This window comes from Erpetoichthys calabaricus, chromosome 7 (assembly GCF_900747795.2).
Source record: "Erpetoichthys calabaricus chromosome 7, fErpCal1.3, whole genome shotgun sequence".
Classification (NCBI taxonomy): Eukaryota; Metazoa; Chordata; class Cladistia; order Polypteriformes; family Polypteridae; genus Erpetoichthys; species Erpetoichthys calabaricus.
Window position 1 is genome coordinate 3,212,084 of NC_041400.2, and position 18,691 is coordinate 3,230,774.

General features: G+C 42.0%; 1 protein-coding gene across 21 annotated transcripts in view; it reads left to right on the forward strand.

The window, feature by feature from the left end:
* The window catches only part of ank2b (ankyrin 2b, neuronal), a 512,663-nt gene that overhangs the window by 447,265 nt on the left and 46,707 nt on the right, over positions 1-18,691 (forward strand). For all 21 annotated transcript variants that reach the window (XM_051929737.1, XM_051929741.1, XM_051929735.1 and 18 more), the window contains 7 exons: positions 263-359; positions 1,638-1,866; positions 4,489-4,614; positions 5,699-5,821; positions 6,050-6,082; positions 7,678-7,699; positions 12,670-17,910. In XM_051929737.1, the coding sequence (XP_051785697.1) occupies positions 263-359; positions 1,638-1,866; positions 4,489-4,614; positions 5,699-5,821; positions 6,050-6,082; positions 7,678-7,699; positions 12,670-17,910 (5,871 nt within the window). The remainder of the gene's footprint in view (positions 1-262; positions 360-1,637; positions 1,867-4,488; positions 4,615-5,698; positions 5,822-6,049; positions 6,083-7,677; positions 7,700-12,669; positions 17,911-18,691) is intronic.

Consider the following 18,691-nt stretch of genomic DNA (forward strand, 5'->3'; position numbering starts at 1 on the left):
CCTCAACAGGCCTGGTTTGCCACTAAAGCCTAGCAGAACAGGCAATGCTCACTTTGTCCTACAGCTGGCCGACTATTGTTGGACACTGAAATGTGAAGAATCGGATGCTGAGTACAAACAAAAATAAGCAGCAGAACATTTTGAACTAATGCAGCATGTCACTTAGAGTCTCTTCAGCTTCATGGATACATGGTTGATGCTGAAGGATTACAGTAACTGCAGTGATTAATTCACTGGATTTTTTTTTTTTGCCCCCCTTTAGGTGGTACAACTCCTGCACAATGGGAAGACATCACAGGAACAACTCCATTAACATTTGTTAATCAGTGTGTTTCCTTCACCACTAATGTATCGGCAAGGTAATATGCAGCAGCATTTCTTATGGTAACGATGACAGCTCAGATGTCACTTGCAGTAAAGAGGACGACATTTTCTTCCATGCATCTGAATGACACATTTTAATAAAAAAAACCATCCATGTTGGCTTGTAGATGTTATGGTTTTACGATTAACTACAAACCGCAGAGCTGTTTGTGATGGTATATTTAACATGATATTCCTCAATTCAATTTGTCATCAATTTAGATGATTACCCTTTAAAATGTAAGCCCTAGTTGGTGGTATAAGTTGGCATTATTTGACCCTTTTGACATTATGCTCTGTAGCGAGGGTAGAGCGCAGGTTGAGGAGACCCTGGAGAGGTGGAGATCTGCTCTGCAGAGGAGAGGAATGAAGGTCAGTAGGACCACCAAGATGTGTGTGAAAGAGAGGATGGTCAGTGGAGAGGTGAGGGTGCAGGGAGGTGAATGAGTTTAAATACTTGGGATCAGCAATACAGAGTAACAGGGATTGTGGAAGAGAGATGAAGAAGAGAGTGCAGGCAGGGTGGAATGGGTGGAGAAGAGTGTCAGGAGTGATTTGTGACAGACGGGGATCAGCAAGAGTGACAGGGAAGGTCTACAGGACGGTAGTGAGACCAGCTATGTTATATGGGTTGGAGATGGTGGCACAGGAGACAGAGCTGGAGGTGGCAGAGTTAAAGATGCTGAGATTTGCATTGGGTGTGACGAGGTTGGACAGGATTAGAAATGCGGACATTAGAGGGTCAGCTCAGCTGGGACAGTTTGGTGACAAAGTCAGAGAGGCGAGATTGTGTTGGTTTGGAGAGATGCTGGGTATAATGAGAGAAGGGTGCTAAGGATAGAGCTGCCAGGCAAGAGGAGAAGAGGAGGTTTATGGATGTGCTGATAGAGGTCATGCAGGTGATGGGTGTAACAGAGCAAGAAGACGAGGACATGAAGAGATGGAAAAAGATGATCTGCTGAGGTGACCCCTAATGGGAGCAGCTAAAGGAAGAAGTTCTAACCCTTTTCTGTTACTCTTTGTGTTTCTCCTTGTACTAGACTTGACTTAAACACAATCCTGTTTTACTTTTTGAGTTTTTGCCTCCTTGCTTCTGTTTAGGTTCAGAGTATACTGTACACAGTGTGTAATATACAGTATATGATGTAGTAAAACAGTGAGCTTCATAGGTTATGTTTAGCTATATATTCTGTTGAATAAAATACTTGACTTGAAGTATCCATTCCATGAAAGGTTTCTAATCATTTTTTCCTCTTGATTTGGTTTTTCCAAAGGTTTTGGCTAATAGACTGCCGACAGATTCAGGAGTCTGTAAATTTTGCCACACAAGTGTACAGAGAGATTATATGTGTACCCTATATGGCCAAATTTGTAATCTTTGCCAAATCCCATGACCCCATAGAAGCTCGGTTAAGGTGCTTCTGCATGACCGATGACAAAGTAGACAAGACACTGGAGCAGCAGGAGAACTTCACGGAGGTGGCCAGAAGCAGAGATGTGGAGGTAACCTGCCCTTCTTACACCTGTTCAGTGTGAATTACTGGCTTATTTTAGAGGACGACTTACATGTTCTGCATCCTGAACATTTTCATTTTCACTGTACATGTTTACTGTATTCAGCCAAGGTGATGTTTGGAGGTGAAGGGGCAGCAGGCATGGAAGAGGTGGGCGCAGTAGAGGTGCTGGGAGAAACTGAATCCAAACTGGATACAAAAGAGACTGTAGTGGTGGTGAGTGTGTTAGAGTGGTGCAGAGTGCTGGTGTAGTATGTAAACTTAGATAGCAGCTGGGAGGACTTTTGTGCAAAACGTACCATAGTCCTGCTAACTTAGGTGGCGTGACAAATGCAAACGGAGATGCCAGCACAGCAACCTGATTTCCAGGTTTAGAGGGATCACGGAAGACATTCCAGGAGCTGTCCCCACATTGTGACTTCTAAAGGAACCTCTTTGTTATTAAAGAAAAAAAAAATTTGAAACCTAATGATGAATGAAACAATTTACACAAAACTGAATTTGTAAAAACTGAACGCAGTGTTTCACTTTGGATAAACCAACAGCATTTTGCTTCCAGTACAATCTGTGCTATTGACACAAGAAGAGAGCTGTTTATGTTCTGCCTGGAAGGATTTATATTCTTTAATTCCATATAAGTCTGCCTGTCATTTAGCATTTAAATGAAGATCTTTAGCAAAAAAAAAAATATCAAATCACTAGACTCATTCTCTGGCACATGCAGACATTCTTTTTGTTGAGCTGCCCTAATTTATTCAGGTAATACAATTCCCCCCCTTTGCCAATTATGATCCTAAAGATGTAATCGAAATTCTAGGAGGAGTTGGGGTGGGGCTGTAGGTGCAGGCACGTGCGTTAAATTTCACGTTTATAGGGATTTATAAAGTGGAAGTGCATGGAATCTTGCATACACGCAGTTTTGCACATCTGGATTTTTTTGTGCCTACGCACATTTCCAGTTGTGTCTGTACGCCACGTTTTAGTGTGAATTCTACGCATGCCGTTATACGTGAGGCACCAGGTGATTATCTGCTTTACCTGCCCAGCTGCAGAAAAGAACACAGATAAACACGGACCTGTGGTGAGGCTTTAAGGACCAATATTCATTGTTTTCCACTCAAAAAAACTTAAGTCTCATAATATTTCTTTTTTGCGAGTTTTGATATCACCTGCATAATGAATTCAAGTGCCGCTTTTGTGAAACTGTAGGTGACTCCGGACTTGCCTTTTTCAATTGTCACTAATGAAATTTGTGTGAGAGGTAGTATGCTGAATGGCAGCGAGATGTGGGCGATAAAAGTGGAAATCTGGAAATAACAAACATGGTAAAGACCAGGAGGATATGTGAAGATGTCAGCCGAAATTAAGATGTCTTGAAATGTGCAAGAAGGTATTTTGAGATATCTTGAATTGTATTTGAGACATTGGAAAATGATAATTCAGAGAATGTCTTCTAATAAATTAAGATATTTTTTAAAAAGTCCAGAAGCTATTTAAAGTATCTACTTGAGATGATGTCTCAAAATACATTCATGGATCTCTCACACAGAGCAGAAACCCATTTTATGATATCAGTAAATGAATCTGTGATATCTAAAACTGTATTCCAAGATATTTCTAATGTGAGTCAATATAAAGATATCAAAAATGCGTTTTGTGTTATAGGGCGGCATGGTGGTGCAGTAGGCACACTGCTGCCTTGTAGTATAGAGAACAAGGTTCAGGTCCTGAGTTCTCCCTGATTGGAGTTTGCGTGTTCTTGCTGTGTCTGTGTGTGGGTTTCCTCCCACTGTCCAAAGAAAAGCAGGTTACGTGAATTGACAATACTAAATTGGCCCTTGTGTGTGTGTGTTCACCCTGAGATGGACTGGCACCTTGTCTGTGCTTTGCTCCAGCCTTGCGTCCCGTGCTAGCTGGGATAGGCTCCAGCATCCCCAGACCGTGACCTTGGTCTGGATTAAGTGGTTTAGAAAATGAGATAACATGACATATTGTGTTATCTTAAAATCTAGACAATTTTGAAGTACTGTAAAGTAACTGTGCAATTCAAGATATCAGAAATTGATGTCGGAAGCCCCTTTTTAAAACACAGGCAATTTTACAGGAGGTCATCTTGAGTCTCCTTAAGTTGCATTTAATGTGCTAAGAGTCATTTTATGATGTCCCTAAATATATTTGAGATGACTCGACAGGGATCGGGACTGATTTCAGGATATCTGAAAATGCTTTTAAGATTTTTAACAAAACCGTATGTACTTTCAGATATCTGAGAGTGACCAGGATGTAATTTTAAAATGTCATGAAAAGCATTTGAGATATCTGAAAATACATTGAGGATTTCCAGACATAGACATATTTTCAGATATCTGTAGTTCACTTTTAGATATCTGTAACTGTTAAATTCAGCTTGCCTTATCTTATAGTATTTGTCGTCTTACAAACATGCGTTTTTTTTTTTCCCATGCAAGCCTGCATTGTCTGTAAGTAGTGTACGATTTAGTTGACCACCATTTTTTTTTCCATATGCATTACTTTTTTGTGTTTCTTGAAAGAAAACCCAGAGTCATGAAATAATAATATATAGCCCATATTCATTCCTCTTTCTCTTTAGGTGCTAGAGGGAAAACCAATATATGCAGACTGCTTTGGGAATCTCGTTCCATTAACAAAGAGTGGTCAACATCACCTGTTCAGTTTCTACGCCTTCAAGGAAAACAGACTTGCACTTTTTATCAAGGTATCTTGTAATATCCGTCAGTTTTACAAGGAATAAAAGTCAGTCACAAAATGATTCATCACAAAAAAAAATCTAAGGACAGGTTTAGGGCTTTGTTTAAAGAGAAGGGCAAAGGAGGAGTCCAGCATTGTCCCTTCCACAGCACAAGATGGAGACTTTTATCATTAATTCAGTCCTTTACTGGCAGGGATGAATTGGTTGGAATGAAATTTGGCAGACATTGAGCTGGTCCAAACTGTATGTTATTACTGTTCGCAGTGACATTTCTCTAAGATCTCAGCTCTGTCTTAAAGACTTGCACACAGAGCGTATACTGTATTTCCCCAACGATAAGCCGCCTCACATTATAGGCCACACTATGAGAAAATGCTCTATATGTTTTAAAACTCTTAAGATAAGCCACTCCATGTTATTAGCCGAGGCATTGCTGAATTTACCAATCTGAAGTAAAAACATCTAATTTTGCACGCCCCTGTAGGCCTTTGCAACTCTATAGTGACATTATAGTTGAGCGTGAGCAATTAAATTGCTAAAATTTTTCACTTACCGATATCATGCCCACAACACAAGTCCTACGCTGCAGAATTTAAGCTCCAGGTCGTTGCGACAGAAACGTCGCGAAAGAAAACGGCAATTGTTCAGTTGGATGCCACTTTGAAGTAGAAGAAAAACAAATGAGAAATTGGCGAAAAGATGAGGAAGCTTTGCACGCGCTTCCGCCACGTAGGCGTGCAAGGCGTACAAGTAAAGCAAATTGGCCGAACTTGTAGAAGCAACTTAAAGAATGGATTCTCGCACAGCATGAGGACAATCGGATAGTGTCAACAATAGCCATAAAAATGAAGGCACGAGGAATGGTGACTGAAATGTTTTTAGATAGGCCGCCCCATTTAAGCAAGCCGCACCCAATATGCAGGTTTGTAAAATTCATGTATAAGCCACGGGCTGTTGTTGGGGGAAATACGGTACTTCTCCTTTTTCCTCTTCCTATTAGTTGGCCATTACTTACATTGCAGTGCTCCTCTTCCCCACTACACGTAACAAAGGATCTCATACTTTTTTTTTTTTTACCCCCCGTTTTTAGGTCCGAGACAGCACTCAAGAGCCCTGTGGGCGCCTATCATTCATGAAGGAACCAAGATCCTACAGAGGCTTGGCACAGCACGCCATTTGTAACCTGAACATAACGTTACCTGCTTACGTGAAGGTATAATGAAATACCCTTGGGCATCTATTAGGCCAAATGAACTGCTTTTCTTAAGTGTGTGTGTTGTTTTTTGTGGTGTTTTTGTCTGAGATGGACCAGCTTTGTTTATTGTAAGTGTAACACGTTGACTGCCATAAAAGCTGAATAGGGGGTTTATTGCACTAACTCTTTCTGACCAATTTGTGCTGTGCTTGCTCTTTTCTGTCTGCTGCTTTTTGGAATGAAAAGGAATCTGATTCGGATCAGGAACATGAGGATGAGGTAATGTCAACGCCACTCGTGCAGTCATTGGCTTGTTGCAATGTGGTATTTCATTTTCCAGATGGGCAGGTATCCCATTTGTCACTTAACATGCTGTCTGCTTCACGACATACTGTATACTAACAAGCTTTATTCCCATATTCTGTACGCAGTGCTAGTCACTCATTTTAGGCTTATATTCTAGCAGCAGGGAGCTCATCAACTCACTCTGTTCTCTGAAGTCCACTGCGCTGTGTGTTATGGTGGCTACACCTCCAAATCCCGGCTTCAGCTGTGTGGAGCACAATACATGCATTTGTTCACGTTCTCCTTCTGTGCTCATTCCAGACCCACTGCATACTTCGAGTTTTTGGGAAATTGCACCTTTGCTTCACTGTAAAGTTCTTCATCTGTAGATTGGTAGCGAGAGGGTTCACCATTTTCTTTGTTTAGTATTAATTAAGGAATGGAGGAAATCGCAGCATCTCCATCCAAGCGGTACTGTTCATTTGCTGTTTTATGGCAATTGAAGTTTTGTTCACAAGTGAAGTCAAGCTGAGCTCTGAGGAAAGAGAAGGGTGGCCTGGCCTGTATCATCCACCAGACTGTTAAGAATAATGGATACATGTATAGGTGGAAAACGTCTTAATTACCAGGTGGTAAGTATTATAAAAAGAGTGCAACCAAAGGGAGAACAATATGTAGTCTTGGGTGTCCACATCTACAGTATCTATAGTACAAGGTACCAGAGGTCCTGCTGAAACCAGAGAATATTCCAGTAAATCTCCTGTATGCTTATGTAAGGCATCGGCAGTTCTGAGAGAGAATGGAATCCGAAGATGACATGGGGAAGTCAGAACTCACACAGGGCTCATAACCAAGAAAGCGGTCATTAAATAACAAACCTCAGGACATGTAGTCAGAATTGTAGTCAAAGAACATTGATAAGTTGTGAGCCAAAAAGAGCGCACATAGCCAGAGCCATGAAAAACACAAGATGTCAATCGGAATTGGAGGGTAGAAAAACCAGCAAAATTAAATCTAACAACACGAGATGACACGCAGGTTTTTTTCTTAGATGTTTTGCACGTGTTTTGGTGGCTTTTAAAACGTGTTAGGTGGTGACGTCATGATGCGTGAACTCCAAAAATCACGACATTGTGTCCAAACTAAAAGTCTCCAACATGGCAGTAATCCTAAGGAAAGCAAGACGGCACAACAGGACACCCAGAACGACATAAAAACAGAATGAAACAAATCCATAATCGTAACATAACAATGGCCTTGCTGAAGGTTTTTTCGACTGTGTGGGTTCCACATAACACACCAGTAACCGCGCTCTGGATGGAAAGTTCATGGGTAGTGTTAGGGGAATTGAGAAAATAAAATAGAGAACCAGACTTAGTCGAGTTGAAGTCGCAAGTGGAAAAGCAAATCCGAAAATCTGTTGTATGGAGCGGTTAACAACCTTTCATGCCATTTTATTTCCACATGTGTCTTACACTCATCTTATCCAAGTTCGTTTCTCACAGTAAGTTACAATGTACAAAATAATGTGGCTAAAATGACTATTGTTCTACACTAGCATGTCTAACCTGTCTTTTTCTCTCTTACAGACCAGCAAGAGTCATGAGAAATGTAAGATATCCTTCACATTTGACTTCATTCACGTATTGTAAGATGTCTCTTAACATACTAACCTTAAATCCATCTGGAATTAAAAGCTTGTGTTCTAATAATGTGCGATGGCCAAGTGATCTAACTGTATAATCTATGGTGTTGATGCCTAAAATGTCTATACTGAGATATTCAACCCCTCACACCCACTTTTCCATCCCCCCCACAACCCTGCTATGGCTTGCTTTGCTTGCTGTCAATTATTGTTTGTTTGTGTGCTTTGTCCTGTCACCACCGTCATTTCAATGAGCAAAGGTCATGCCAGCTTTGTGGTGCAGTATATGAGCATCAGTTCCATGTCCACCAACCTGACAGTATCTTCCTGGAGCTTGTCCTGCACTCATTGGTGACACGGACGTTGCAGAAGAAGTATACTGTTTGTGTGCATTTACTTGTATGAGAGTCCATCATTTTGCTGATGAGCAATAAAGAAAGAAGCAGTTTTTGCTAACTGTGTAAAGACGCTGTATATATTTTGTGTCAGCCCTTTAAACAAATGGCCGTTTAGTTCTTTGATGAGCATCGTTTGAGATCTTCGGACAAGGAAGAGAGCTCAGCATTCAGTAACTGTGTGTGAACATGAAGACCTCATTGATTTTGGGCCGTTACATTTACTCATTTAGCTGATGCTTTTATCCAAAGCAACTTACCAAAGAGGTCAGAATGATTGAGTAAACGTTTAATCTGGGGAGAATATTTTAAGACAAGGGTTACAAAATTGACTATCACAAGTGAAAAGCTCTAAACCAGGCGTTCTTAACCTTTTGATGACTCCAGACCCCCAATGGATTGTCCAGTACGGTCCCATATCCCCTTTACTTGACTGTCGAAATAATCCTCACCATTCCTTATATTAGTTGCTGGAATGAATGGCGGCGCACAGTCACTGCCTTTATATACAATGCAAAATGCACTTCTAGAGTCTTCGAAATACGTACATTGCCAATAAACGATTAAATACACGCTTGTTCAGTAAATATACATTTATTAAATTATTAAAATTAAAGCATATTAAATTTAAATTTAACATTAAAGTTGTAAATACAGTACACACGTATAAAATGAAATACAAGCATTTGCAGGAAATAGCGAATGTTCTCGAAGAGTCTATCGCGTTCCATTCACGTACTACCCAAGTATAAATTAATACATTAAATAAAATAAATACCAGTATCCAGAGATCAAGTCCCATACCCCCAGCATTTGGTTCCCCCGGTTAAGAACCCCTGCTCTAAACCATACAGAAAAACACACATCTAGTTAACATTTTCCTTAATCCGATTTCACTTTATACGACTAACAGTCGTGGCCTATGTCAGATCTATGGACTGCAGTTGCTGATCGCGTCGCTGGACCCTCTCAGTTTAAATCGCTGGGCATGTCTGCTTTACCAACCAACTGCTGATCTTCCAGCACAGTCACACGTGTCCATTATTGTGGCATGATGCCTGACAGAACCAGCGCTGTATGAAGAGTTAACAGCGGTGGCAGGTTCAGCCGCAGACTCTGTTCTGTTGTGGCATGTACAACCCAAGACATCAGACAGATATGCTCCTCTTCTATTCGTGAGGTCCAAACTCCCATGTGCCTTATTTCTTATTGTTACATTATATGCATTGTACTTCCAGATGAACATTTATTGGTTGTCCACTCTCATGCATACGGAGGCCACCCCTATGACTAAAGACCAAATCCGACATGTGTGAGAGTCACAGACTAGTTGGAGTGAGTCGTTGGATATGTCCCATTAGGTGACCGCCTCCGACTTGCTAAGATTGTGAAAATGAATGCGACTGAAAGTCGCTGGAGAAGTCACTTGAGGTGACATAGCCATTAGTTACAAGGAACTATCAAAAAAGCCATCATCAGTTAGAGATACATTAACAGAACAAGAGAGACTTTGAACGCTTCTTAACCTCCCTGAGGGAGTCAGCAGCTCATTCCATTGGTGAGGAGCTACAAATCAAGAGAGTCTGAACTAAGGTTTGATGCCACACAGAGGTGGCATCACCAGGCGCTGTTCACTAGCAGACCTGAGTTGGTGAGAACAAGCACAGGACCTCTTGGGTGTCCCCATATAAACCAGTGCTGACCCACTGGACTATACAGCTTTTTCAGTATAAGCCAATTTGTATGTTCTCTGAATGTCCACATGGGCTTAACATGTAACTCTAAATTAGCTTATAGGGGGTGATTGTGGGTATGTGTTTGAGCGCTCCCTATGATGGGCACTCTTGATCTCTGTCTGATGTAGCCAGCACAACAATTCGCAGGCTGAAATGAAACAATGGAGCCCTGGATACAGTAGGATGTCCTGGTGTCTCCTCCATGGCAGGTTCCAGCCAAGGCACACCCTGAATGCTTTGATTCCTAAGCAGAAAAAACAAATTAGAAACTTACATGTTTTCTATAACTAGCAATAACAATTTGAGTCCCATTCCTTTTTAAATGACTAAACTGTTCTGTGTAGTATGCATCCCCAGTTTTAAAGTTTTCTCCATGCTGTGCCTTCCATTAGATAGATAGATATGAAATGTCTGGCTGCAAATTTCCAGTGGCAGACCCCTTTGTGGCTCCTTCAGCTGCAAGGCCCTATGACATTATTACATCACCTCCACCTCTAGCTACAGGCTCTTGAATGACATCATGGGGTTTTTTGGCTAGAAAAGGGTCTGCCACGGGAGGTCTGCAGCCAGACTCTATTGAGATAGATACAGACTGCCCCAAGATGGTGAAACATTTGATTAAGTATAGGCCAGGCAGCAATAGGTGGGTCTAAAGAGAGACGTCAGAGGCGGTAGGACTGTCAATCATCCAGTCTGTAGAGGGAGGAAGAGGAAAGGTGTGTGTTAGGTGTGGAGTTTAATGCTGTTTTTCTGAGTATATGGATATCAAGGGTCCTATATAATTGAAAGATTAAACTTTTGAAATTTAACAACTGCAAAAAAAAAAAAAAAAAACCTGACACCACCAGTCAGAGAATCAAGAATATAATCCAAAAGTGCTAAAAAAGATTAAAAACAAGAAAATCAATAAACTTAGAAAAAGAAGACCTGCAACAATCCTTAATGCTGTTCTGAGCCTCTCACCTCTCTGGCAAGAATATATTGACAGATTGACAGAGGGCCGGTGCTCCAGCTGACATCTATAATGGTGGCTCCACCCTCAAAAACACAAGGTACATAACCAAAAACACTAACAACACGCAAATATGCATAATGTGGAAATACTAAATAGTTTGACAAAACAATATTTAACACACAAAAACAAAAAAACGTCTATAGCTTAAACATAACAACAACTCAAAGATTTACACGAGTCAGAGGAACAAAATCCTGGCTAAACCATAGCAAGTAGGTAGGTCGGTAGATAGATAGATAGATGGGAAAGGTGCTGTGTTATTGACATATTGATACTCGATCGATTGATGGATAGATAAGAAAGTCACTATAGAATAAGACAGGCACAATATTGATTGTTTGATTAATTGATGATATAATCAGAAAACACAAACTAGCATAAAGAGTTGTGGCACACACAGGCAAACCCTATATAACAAAGAAAACATGAAGCATAAATGCAGTTGGAAGAGCAAAAAACATCTTCACAGTCATGAGTCCCAAGAGTGACTGCCCCAAGATGGTGAAACTTTTGATTAAGTATAGGCCAGGCAGGAATAGGTGGGTCTAAAGAGAGACGGATATCGGAGGCGGTAGGACTGTCAGTCATCCCGTCTGTAGAGGGAGGAAGAGGAAAGGTGTTAGTAAACAGTGCCACCTAGGTGATCAGTGTGGAATTACCACCACTAGAGCCTTACAGCTGTCCCGAAGGTATATGTGGTAGGTAGTTAGGAAGGGTGCTATATAATAAATAGTTGATACTTTATTTGTCCCATAAGAGAAATTTAGCTTTTAAAAGGTATAAACGAATTAGAATTGAAGGAACGCTTTCTTTTTTTTTTTAAACTGCTGCTCATCTACCCTCACCTAAGGCAGCATGCCTCGCTTTTCTAACCCACTTTGCTTTGCATGGAAATAACTTGGCTTAAGTGTACGTGTGTCCCGTGTGAGTGCTTTGTTGCTCACCATAACTTTTTTCTTGTGTTGGTTTGCATACACTTTCAATCACACACATTTCCTTTTTGTGTTTTTCATTTCTTATTTTGCGGTTTTGTGTTTTCATTTGATTTGTCAGAACAATGAGGAGGCTCCCAGGGAGAGAAGCATGCCTCCTTTTCTAAAGAGTGATGTGTTTTGCTACCCTCGAAATGTCACATTGCTGTGATTCTGATAAATCCTTATTCCAGATGCTCTATAAACAGTTGGCTGCTTTCCCTGTCTGAATTTTGTGCAGACGTTGAAGGCGCTTTACTGTTGTTCTGACAGCCTTGTAGAGGAGAACGGCTTCTGATTATTTCTGGTGTCTGATTTTTTCTTTTTCTTTTTTTTTCTTTGTTTTTTTGTTTCTTTAGACATGAATCTGTTACATCTGAACAATCTTGAGATGCCTCTTTCTCTGTAAAGCCACTGTGTCTTTCCGTTTTTTTCTTTGTTTTCTGTTTTTGTTAATTTGTTGGTGTCCTGGTTTCTTTTTTTTTTTTCTTTTTTTTTTTTTAAAGATTATTTTCTTGCTTTTGGTGTTGTATGCGTGGATGTGCTCTCGTAATTTAATGTAAATAAGCAAGTTATTTCCTGCCCATACCGTCCCACTTTATTTTATTTTTTCCCTTAGCTTTGCTTTGCTTTTTTGCCCCCCCCCCAGATCTGTAGATCCACCAGCCATTCCTCTCCAACTTTTTGATTCCCCCCCCCCCCTTTCCTGACTTCACTCATGAACCAAAGATTTTGTATTGTTCCAGTCCTGATCACATTTCTCCAATCTCTGTTTCTGATTTCCATTTTACTTTTAATCGTTATCCATTACCACCCAAGATGATGACGACACTGAATCCACTGATACCTCTGCACTGAAAACACACTTGATTCGGGACCCCCCAGCACTAGCGAGCCCTGACATCCTCTCAGAAGTGTCTGAAATGAAGCAGGACTTGATAAAGATGACTGCCATTCTAACAAGTGACGCCACAGAGAAGGCGAGCTCAATCGAGCGGGGCACTCTAGGAAAGGGTGCTGAGGAGGTACCAGGAGAGCCATTTGAAATTGTTGAAAAAGTGAAAGAGGACCTGGAGAAAGTAAGTGAAATTCTTCGAGGTGGTCCTTATCTGAGTAAGAAGGAGAGACGGAAGGAAGATGGTGACAGAATTGCAGCTAGGCAGGAAGAGGAGTGGGAGCTCCTCAGCGATGGAGAAATCGAAGAAGCCCGAACAAGGGCTCCAAAGGAAGTTTATGAGCCAGCCTTCAAGGAAGTTAAACTTGACAGAGGACATGTTCCAAAAAGTTCTGTCAAGGACATGTCGGGTATGGTGTCATACCTAGATAGTGACCTTAACGATTACCTCTTTCAGCAGCCCTTGCCTGCCATTGTTGAACCTCAAGAAGATATAGTCCAGGAAAGATGTACAGAGGTGTACATTAAAAGGGAGGCTGGAAAGAAGCATGAATTTTCTTCTTTACAGGAGGGCCAAAAGTCATCTCCAGGGATCAAAAAGCCAGTTAGGAGAAAACTGAAAGAACGGACAAAAGCTTCGACCGAAGAGGCGCCCGTGCACGAATCAGAGTCCGATGTTTCTCGCTTTAGTTCCGAAGAGTCTTTGGATGAGGACGTCATTTTGGCCACCTCTCCGACGCCAGCTCCCATTAAGGTTTCTCCTGTGGTCGAGGAGACTCCCATAGGATCAATTAAAGAAAAGGTAAAGGCTCTTCAGAAGAAGGTGGAAGAGGAACAAAAGGGAAGAACGCAAATGCCCAGCAAGATTCCAAAGAGAGAAGAGACGACAGTCTCTCAGGATAAAAGAGAATCGCAGCAACAGACACACAAAGTACAATCTAGTTCGTCCGAAAGGCTGGAGGAGACCATGTCTGTAAGGGAACTAATGAAAGCTTTCCAGACAGGGCAAGATCCCTCCAAAAGAAGGTCAGGGCTCTTTGAGCACAAATCTGCTCAATTATCAGGTGAGCAATCACAGTCAGCAGATGTGACCCATAAAGTTCAATGCCAGTCATCCATGATAGCCACACAGAGTAAAGAACACACGTCAGAACCATTGACAGTAACCCACAGACAGACATTTAGCACACATTTAGAGTCTCTCTCAACCACAAGTACTACAGACGCTCATGATGATCCATCATTAACTCATACAAAGTCAGACAGCATTGACTCTAAAAGCCATCTGAAACAGGAGGGAATGCAGCATGCCCAAAGGAAAGTTGTCAACCCAAAAGAAGGGGGCTTTCAGATGGGTAAAGAGCCCATTAAAGCTGTGGAAACAGGACACAAAGTAGATGGAAATCTCACTAGAATCAATGGAGATGATCAATATCTGGAAAAAGTGGCTACGGGTACCACCCCCCCTGACTTAAATATTACACTTTCCGCAGACTTCGCTAAAGAAGAATTTTTACCTGAAATCACATTACAGAATGGGGTCCTTGATGATAGCTCTGAAAGCCTCAAACATGAGGGGGTAGCAGATTCACCAAGTATCAGCCTAGGTGATGGAACACCTCAGATAAGCTCAGAAGAAAGTTATAAACATGAGGGCTTGGCAGAGACTCCAGAGACAAGCCCAGAAAGCTTATCATTTTCTCCAAAGAAAGTTGAACAGCAAATATTAGAAAGAGCCAAGCAGATAGGTCCAGTTGGAGCTGTTCACGAAAGAGACTCTTCTGCTAGAGTTTCCTTCATGACTTTGTCTGAAACCCAGCTTCAAGAGACCGTGACCGAGTGTCAGTCAATTGATGCTGTTGTGATGTTGGCAACGGATGACTCAGAGGGTCGAAGGACAAGTGAGTCAACATTTGACACCGAGAAGGAAAAGGAACGACGCATAGTCCAGGAAGAGCACAAACCTCGATCTGATTCACGGAGGGTGTCGGACACAGTTGACACTCTTTTAAACCCTGAGGAAGATGACGCTCCAGTGCCTGAAGGGAAGAGTGTAGCAGAGCCATCCATTTCCCTAAAAACAGAAAGTGATTATTTGTATCGCCATGAAAGCTTAGATTTGCAACTCCACCAGCAGGAATCAGAAGGCCTCAGCCCTGTTGCCGATGATTCTTTGACAATCAGTCATAAGGATTCTTTAGAAGGTAGCCCCGTTCAAGAGGACAATTCCTCCCGTAAAACGCCAGATTCCATCGAGCCAAGTCCCACTAAAGAGTCTCCTTGCCGAGATTCTTTAGAAAACAGCCCAGTGGATCAAAAAGCAAGACCAGTCTTTCCACCAGTGGAGCCAACTTGTCAGACTGTACCTTTGAGAACTGATTTCCCTTCAGAGATTGTGAGAAATAGACTCCTCCGAGACCCTGAAGGCAGCGCTGATGACGATAGCTTAGAACAAACGTCGCAAATGGAGAGTTCTGGAAAAAGCCCTCTGTCACCCGATACCCCCAGCTCAGAAGAAGTGAGCTATGAGGTGACCCCTAAAACACCAGAAGTGCAAGTTTTGTCTGTGCTATCAAAACCATCTCCAATTCCTGAAGATGCCGAAGAAGCAGAAGATGATTCCTCAGATAGCAGTGAACCAAAAAAGAAATTTACACCTGAAGAAGAAATGTTTAAAATGGCAGCCAAAATTAAAACATTTGATGAAATGGAGCAAGAAGCAAAATGTAAGAAAGATGTCAAAAAAGACACCAAACAGGCTGAGGGGATTTGCACCTCTGGTCTTGGAGATGACTGTGATATCCAAGTGCGAGTCATCTCTTATCATCGTAGCTCCTCTGACAGCGACTCTGAGGTTTCTCATCTTACAAGCACGGCTGACTCCCATCTACTCGGGGAACCGCTAATTACGGTTCAGCCTCCTTCTCCTCTTCCTCCCGGTGCAGGTGACAGTTCCAGCCCAGAAGAGTTTGACTTGGAGCATTCCATACCTCACAGTAAAACTTCAGAAATCAGTGCAGCAGAGCCGAGCTTAGATAGTGAAGGACCATGTCAAACAGGTGGCAGTTTTAGCTCAATTCAAGAAGATGACGGGTTCAAAAGGGAGTCTTTGATAACAGAAGTGGAACAAAAAACTCCTGCTCAGTCTGCTGACATATTACGAGATCAGAAGTCTGCTTGTGAAATGGAGTCTGAGGTTCAGTCCAAAAAATGTGGCCAAGATATTGGCTGTGAATATTCTCTTGTAACGGACACATTGGAATATCAGCAGAGCCAAGAAACGGCAGAGGTGACCAGTCCCTATGATAATGTTGCACCAGAGCATCTAGAAGATACTTATGATGTCACTGATACCCCAGCAGGAGTCAATGTAACCGATGATGTTAAGGGAGAAATGATCAGAAGGTCCAAAGCACCAGCCGGAGAAACCGATGGTGACTGCTCCGAGTATAATTCACAATTTGGCACCGAACTGTGTCGTGGGCCAGAGATTTGTATTTCAGGTGAAAGATCAGCAGATGACAGAGAGGGCTTGAGTCGCACACTTCAGTCCAGGGGAGTATTGGCAAAAGTTGAAAGTGAAGTAGATTCTTGGAGTGCCATACGAGAGGATGATGATGCATTTGCAGCAAGAGTCAAGGAAGAAGAACAGAAAATATTTGGTTTAATGGTCGACAGGCAATCCCAAGGACTCAGTCCTGATACAACTCCCGTTAGAACGCCAACGGAAGAAGGAACGCCCAGCAGTGAGCAAAACCCATTTCTATTCCAGGAAGGCAAATTGTTTGAAATGACCAGAAGTGGGGCAATTGATATGAGCAAAAGAAGCTATGCGGATGATGGCTTTCACTTTTTCCAAATTGGCGACCAGCCGGTTGAAGAAGACTTACTAGAAGAAGAAGATGAAGAAGAAGAGAAGGAAATGTCCAACAAAGGGACCTGTCCTTTAGATGAAGACGGGTTACCCAGTGAGAGAATGAGCAGTGACGTCAGCCGTGCCTACCTACCATCAGAAGTTTCATTTTCTGAATCCTGTTCTAAATCTGAGGGCAGTGAGGACACTTCAGAATATGGTTCAAGTTCTCCAACAACAAAATCAAGAATCCCAATTAAAATGGGAATTTCGGCTTCAACCAAAAGTATAAAAAGTGTCTCCTCTTCAGCTGAAACAACAGAGGTGAATCCCATATTAGATGATGAATCTGTAGATGAGTGTCTCCTTGTTTCAGAGACTTCCATTACTAATGTCCAGTTAGACTTTTCCACTGTCACCAGGTCTGTTTATGCTGAACAAGAAGAAGAATCTTCAGATTCTTCCCCGGAAGATCAGCGGTCTGTGATCGAAATCCCTACGGTGGCCTCAGAAAACGTTGTCCTCTCCAAAGCAACCCCTGAAACTCTGGACCAAGAAAGCTGTTCTGAACCTTCCTACACAGCATCTTTGTCAAGTGACCTTTCTTTGCAACCTGTTTCACACGTGGATGGTCATAAAGAGGAATTTGAAGAAGAAGAAGAAACTAAGCCCAAATCCAAAATACCTGTCAAATCTGGCATCACCAAGGCAGAACACACTGCTCAGCCTGTGGTTAAACGATCCGAGTCTCTTAAAGGTGCTGAAAAGAAGTGCAAATTGCCGGTCAAGCAAGACCAGAGGAGTAAATCCGAATCGGACACAGCAGTAGCCAGAGATGCAAAATCTAGACAAACTGTCAAATCCAAGAGATTATCAGAAGCAGAACCATCTGCTGTTCATGAAGATGTGAAGAGCGAAACAGAATGCGGCGACAGTTTAAAGCACAAGGCGTTTCAATCAAAACTCCCAATAAAAGTAAAGTCCGCCCAAACGGCCCAGGAGTCCCCGTCGGGCAAAGAGAGCAAGGAGCGATTCTTTGAACTCTACAAACATTCCATAGAATTCTTTGAAGAGATAAGCGATGAAGCATCAAAATTAGTAGAAAGGTTAACTCAGGCGGAACGGGAGCAAGAAGCCGTTTCCGATGACGAGAGCAGCACTCTGGACGGCTCTGTGATTGAAAACGAGCCACTGTTTGAATCTCAGATACCGCTACCTGAAGACATCTTTGACATGAGACCCATCTGGGATGAGTCGGTTGAGACTCAGATTCAACGCATTCCTGATGACAATGTCCGCGACCGACATGAAGGTACCTCCCAGCTACTGGGATTATCTGTGCTACTGCACATTCAAATTTTAATTGCACATCTCTCTTTTAGTAAATGTTTTTGTTGGTTGTCTGTATGGTTTTGTGATCAGTGATGTGTCGTGGCTGTCTGTTTTTCCTTTGTGTTCTGATAATCTCAAGATTGACCAATAAGCCTGGTAGAACTTTAAGAAAAAGGCTTGCTTGGATCTGTTGTTGTGAGTTTCCTTTCTGCGAAAATCTGTGACATCACTTACTATGTCCAGCAAGAGCATAGTAACTGATTATTCTACACGAGCGCCGTTCCCACAATCAACAGATCCTTCTTAGATGAAATATGGTAGCAGTTCAATGAAAAATTAGCATTTTTGTAGCTGCTTTTAATTCGGAATATAGATATTCTGAATTAGGTCTCCCTCAAGTGAACAGATTCATAGTTTCTGCTTGCTGTAGATGTTGGCTAAATGCTACCTGTTTGCATTTCGTACAATTCATCACTTGAACGTGAATTTGGTCATTTTACAGACGTGATATTTAGCATATTTCACTGTCTTGTGACAGCCACAGAGGATCTGTCACAAAAGTCTCACTGTATCGCGTCATCATCAAGTTTGGGCAACACTGGAGTCACTTAACGGCTCGTCTCCTTCCCTTAGGGACATTTTAGCCGTGTCGCAAACAAAAGGAGCGCTGCTCTCATGTGGTCTTTGTCCTTCTTGACTGCTAATGCTTGCTAGCAATGCAAAATAACTGTCTTAACATGCAGCTAGCATAACTTGCATTT